This window comes from Mytilus edulis, chromosome 5 (assembly GCF_963676685.1).
Source record: "Mytilus edulis chromosome 5, xbMytEdul2.2, whole genome shotgun sequence".
NCBI classification, from domain to species: Eukaryota; Metazoa; Mollusca; class Bivalvia; order Mytilida; family Mytilidae; genus Mytilus; species Mytilus edulis.
The window spans coordinates 14,321,053-14,327,099 of record NC_092348.1 but is presented as its reverse complement, the minus strand read 5'-3'; the positions used below and the strand labels follow the sequence as shown (position 1 = coordinate 14,327,099).

The 6,047-nt window shown below is 29.1% G+C and overlaps 1 protein-coding gene across 7 annotated transcripts in view; it reads right to left on the bottom strand.

The window, feature by feature from the left end:
* Positions 1-573: 573 nt before the first annotated feature.
* LOC139523028 (adenylate cyclase type 2-like) overlaps positions 574-6,047 on the bottom strand; it is a 116,152-nt gene continuing 110,678 nt past the window's right edge. For all 7 annotated transcript variants that reach the window (XM_071316770.1, XM_071316773.1, XM_071316771.1 and 4 more), the window contains 3 exons: positions 5,629-5,866; positions 5,109-5,233; positions 574-3,673 (listed from right to left, as the gene is read on the bottom strand). In XM_071316770.1, coding sequence (XP_071172871.1) covers positions 3,545-3,673; positions 5,109-5,233; positions 5,629-5,866 — 492 coding nt within the window. In that variant the 3' untranslated portion in view covers positions 574-3,544. The remainder of the gene's footprint in view (positions 3,674-5,108; positions 5,234-5,628; positions 5,867-6,047) is intronic.

Genomic DNA, 6,047 nt, shown 5'->3' with positions numbered 1-6,047 from the left:
AATGTAGAAATAATCAGCAGATATTCAAAGTTTGATGCCATCTTGACCTTTTTCTCAGGTGTGATATTTCCGTGTGGTTTACAGTTCACATGCAACTGTGGAGATAAACACATGCAAACATGTGTTCTTCAAACATGTGTTCTTCTTTTGAAATATGATTTCTGTATTAGTACTCTCTAAGATTTTTGTCATGATTCAGGAATTATTACTTTACCTAGAAATTGATTGACATCGAGCCGGAGTTATTACTATACTGAGGTAAAGTTTGTCACCAACACCCATTAAGAAGTACTGGTAGTTGATTTGATTCAGTAATTATGACTATACTCAGGAATAGTTCGACACCAATCAGGATTTAAGAAATACTTAATTTGAATTATGGCTATTAATCAGTATTTTCAACCCTACACAGGAACGGCTTTACATTAATCTTGATGAATTATTACTATACCAAGGAATGGAAAATTAAATTTCGCCAAAACTTATTTTTTAGGTTTGAAGGAATGTTTGAAATGCTGGCTCAAATTGGTTTAAACAATTATGTACTATGCAATAATAACACAAACAAATAAATTTTCAATGGAATTTTTTATATTCATAAACATTAATTCATTTGATCTTGACTCATGTAATAAATACAACAACAAAAACTCAATTATAATAACTGACTTAGTAAATATCTTTTGGACAATTGTTCTTGTGATATCAGACAATAATATGACATAAAAACACATAGATGGAATGATAACCTTGTAAATCTATAAAAAGTACTATGGAATAATAGAATTATAAATAATAATAAACAAGAAACATTAAGAGACATTATGATATTTATAATTCATTGCAAGACTTCATATATGTAAATAAACTTTTAAAAGCACCAGTATAAAATAAAAAATGAACAGACACAATAACATTAGTACCATCACAAGTATAATTGTTAGTTAAATAAACTTATACATGTACAACCTTTAAACTTCAATTTCTAACAGATATATCAATCAAATTAAATTCTGTAGGTCTGTTTTAAAATCTGCATTCAGTTTTAGATTGCACTTTCCATGTGTTAAAAGTACAAGTTATGTCCCAATTTGTTTCTGGAAATTGTTTTTGACAGAATTTTTAAAAATATTTTTGCAATGATTTTCATGAATATGCATAAGATGACTAGAATTTACATATATAATAACAAACACTAATTAACCTTTACCTTTCATAATCATTTACAGAATATTATCCTGCAATAAGTTCAGGTTAATTGGTAGTCTGTAGAATTAAATGACTCATTGGACGAATATTCAGACAATGAAACATGGGGCTACCAGAAAACATTCAACTTGTTTGTTTTACTTATTATTTTAAAGCAAATTATCAAATATGCAGTACTTAAGAATGGCGTCATTAGTTTTAAACCACAGAACTTAAATTTAAATTTTTCTTTTAGCATACGTCATTTGGCTACTGCACCCATTTTTTTTATCTTCATTAAACATTAGTTTTCTATTCTATTATCATATTTTGACATCACTGAGAACAAACATTATTCATTTAACCTCAAGGGTTGTATGTAATATACACTCTCTGGGGCACTACTACACACATTCCAACCCTTCTTCAAGAATGGCAAGAAAACAAAACATCATTAAAGAAGTGATTGTATTCAAGGCAGATTTCTTAAATATCATTATTGAACAAAACATGACCATAAAACCTTAATTTATGAATCACCAAGAGAAGTTAGGACAATCCTATTAAAAATCCTTTAAAGTTGAGGTTCAGATTGAAATTTAATTATTCAACTCAAGAGTGTCATGACCCCAATTAACCCTCTTTAGTGAGATTCTAGAAGGTGGACTAAATAAACTGATTATATCTATGAAAATTGTAAGGGTTTTAAGGTTTTTTTTAACTTGTAATTTATATCAATTAATTATATATATATAAGTATTTAGAACCTGTGTAATGCATGGTTTCAGAAAATTCTTGATTAATTGATTTTGGTATTATGGAGAGGAATCAAAAGCTTTAAAATGAAAAAATAACAGAACTCCTCATCATTTTCTTAAATTTTTTTAATAATTTAACTATTGAAATTTAAAAAAAAAAATGCACATCATATGCATATATACATAAAAATAGATTATCATTTAAAAATGCACAAAAATATTTTAAAACAAAACATCAATATGAAAAGATCATAAAATTATAGATTCATAAAATAAGTGTTTCAAATGGATCAAGGACACAAATTGCACAGATTGTTTCTAAAATATAATAACAATAGTCACACAAAACTGGTATCAATTTTTTTTTCAACTGTTTGCTGATAACCAAAATATAAGCCAATATGGCCCTTTGTGCAACAGGCCAAGTATTTTGAAATATTGACAGACTATTAATCTGATTTTTTTGTGCAATACTTTGGATTATTCATTCAGGATTTCAAATTTAAAACAAAAACAAAATGAAAGAAAATTTTGATTTACTGCTTGCTTAACTTTAGTCTGCTATATGGCAAATATTTCCTACAGACTCCTTGAATAAATTGTTTAGTAACCAATTAGTTTGTGTAAAAGCATGGTCTACATAAGGGTATAACATTAGAATATAGATGAATACACATTATCTAGAATTACTTTAAGAGGTAGTTAACAAATGCATTTAAATACACTGTGAAATATCTAAAGTTATTGTACTTCGATTACATCATTTTTACCTTAAAATTACATATAAACAAATTCAAACTCTCAAACAAAGCACTTATTAAGCAATACACACACTGGTATGTTACAGAAAAAGATGATAACTGGAATGTTTAACAAAGTTTGTGCTTCTTTTAAAACAATATGCATTTTCAGATGCTTGAAAAAATGATGCTAAGAATCTTCTAGCTTAAAATAAATTGTCAAATGCCACTTTGGTCTAAGATCTTAAAATAAATTTAATTAACTCTCTTACACAAAATCATAAAAAAATTGCAGATGATTTAATATTTCCCACATCTTCCAGACAAATCCTTCCATACATATCACAATACATCAAATAATCTTAATTCTACTTGTAAAGAAAAATAACTTTAAAGTTTATGATTTTTCAAAAAGTTAAAAACAAAATGTATTTGATTTATTTTCAGTTATAGTCACGTCTCTCTTCTTGCTGTGGTCAAAAGTTCTTCATTGACATAATTTATCTTAAAAGTATAAAACTTTCAAAACTTAACAAAACAGCTTTTATATCCCATTCATCACCATGACAACCATATAAAAATATCATCACTTTATTTGGCACTAATAATATACACATATCCCTGATGTTAAGTTTGTTGGAATTCATATCCTCTGACATAGTATTCACCTTTGACTTGGCAAAGATCATGACCTCTCACCTTGTCATACATATATCAAAGTTCAATTTGCAGAAATTCTTGAACCTTTGACTTTGAATATCATAAAGGTTCGGATTTATACAGATCATGACCTCTCACCTTGTCATAACTATATCAAAGTTCAATTTTCAGAAATTCTTGAACCTTTGACCTTGAATATCATAAAGGTTCTGATTTATACAAGACAAAGTATGTTGTCATGGGTTGCTTTCCCTTGACTTGTGTAATGCCTTTGTACTGACAATCAAATCCCTCTTCTATAAGTACTTCAGCAGTTTTCTCTGGTACCTGGAAACAGAAAAATATATATATATTATATATTACAACACAAGATAGTTTAACTCCTGCATTATTTTGAACATTTTTGAATATTTTTCATGTAACTTTATAGAAAAAAAAACAAAGTTGATGTCAGAATTAATATAATACATAAAATACTTTGCCACCTTTTAAAGAAAGGAGCAAACACAGAGCATCCATCAAAACTCCATGGATGGATTCCAGCAGTTATATGAACTATGAACAAGGGAAATAACTCCAATATATCAAAGAATAATTATTCAAGCAGCCTTCATGCTTAACTTTTGAGTCCACAAGACAAAAGCTCAATTTAAAAAAAAATATAGTTGGATTCTGTTGGCTTGTAGAGAATAATTTTACAAAAGCAATTTTACATGCCAATGCTGTAGGACTTGTGGTTAAGCATGAAGACTGTTCAAAGGCAATTATTTTGCATTGATTGATCTGATTTGATAGAGGCACATTACATTCTCAAATTATCTGTTCGTAACTTAGAGATGAGCCAAATTTGCAATTCAAGCTTGGCCCACATACAACCTGATTTAACTATTGCAAATAATATGTTTACCTATCTCTGCCATATGTCATCAAGGACCTATATTTTATACAGCCTTGATGTCATTAAGTCAAATCAGTTCATGACCATGAACCTACATTTCATATAGGCCAATTTTAAAATACAATATAGTAATCTCCTTAGTGTCTTCAAAGTAGGTTAAATATGAAACATGGTAAATATTTCACCTATATAAGGTAAAAAAAATCTTTAAATTATTCAATGTTATTATTTAAATCACTATGTAGTAAAATTTCTTCAAATTCTCTGGTGATAATGCGGCATAAAGCAACAAACAATCAATCAATCAAATTCTCTGATCTATTTTATTTACAAGATAATATGAGTTATCTCCCATTTAGGACAGTTTTCTACTTCTTAATCATCATTAACTGTCTAAGAATCTAAATTTAATTCATATAAATCCCATTATTATAGTCTTATAAAAAAACACCTAGGTCGTACAAAAAGCAAGTGAATACCTTGCACATCAGGATTTCTATGTATGTATGGACCTCAATACTAAACATACAAATCTGTGTTAAAGACCGTATTTTGACCTATAATGGTTTTCTTTTACAAATTGTGACTTGGATGGAGAGTTGTTTCATAGGCATTTATTCCACATCTTCTTATATCTATTGAGGTAAAAATCCTCCACTGCAAAAAATAAATATTGCTGATACACATCATTTATCACTTGAAGCACATATTTTATGTCACTTTTACAAAGTATCAAAACTGTCAATTTTGCTCATTTCAGAAACCAAAGTATACTCTACGTATCTCCAATCTATCTAGTACTTATCTGACTACAACTCCTTCTAGCTGTACTGACCTCATTGTCTTAAGATATAACTGACATACCTGTATTTTACACATCTGACCGCAACTGTCCATTCTGCTGGCCACATTGACCGTATCTCCCCAGATATCATACTGAGGCTTCCTTGCACCAATCACACCAGCGGTCACAGCACCATGATTCAAACCTACAAGTAATAACACAATATTATAAATTGTTTCTATATGAGTGTATAGTTTTGCTAAGTAGTTGCTGTCTTAAATAAATAAGAGGTGATGTAGGTATATTTGAATGAGGCAACAACAAAACCTAGACCTAAAGAGGTGGATGAACATTATGTTCAATAGAAGTGAAAACAGAAACAACAAGATAGGATGAAAAATAGCCTTATTGAGAAACTTTGCCATTGAAAATTATGTTCAGAAATGAGAAAACTGTACCTTGATCAATAGCTGCAAACATCCATGTTATTTTGACTCTGGAATGGATGCCTTACCCCTATTATACCATATTTTCTTTTTTTTTTTATACAAGTTTACTACAGATATATAAAGTTTGTTCCCAAAGTTTATTTGAACTTACCAACTCTCAATTTAAAATCATTAAAACAATGTTTGTTTATTTCCTCAAGACAGGTCATCATCTTTAATGCAAAGTTTGTCATAGTAGTGATGTTACTCCTGTACTCTGTGAAGGGTTTACTGTTAATTCTACGAAGTACTCGTACTGCTTTAGGGGTTTTCAAACCAGTTACTGCCATATAGGTACTGGCTATTGTCTTTATCTTCTCTACACTAGCAAAATCTCTCAAAGAAAGTAACTACAATTGAAAAATTCCATTCTCAGTGCATATTATTAAAAAAACACAAGTTAAAACGTAGAATGACTGCCTGGTAAATCTGAAAATAGTTTACAAAGTTCATCTCGATATAAATAAAAGAATGTGTAGTGATTTAAAAGGGGGCATAACTCTAGAATAGTAAGTGACTATAACTGCCGAA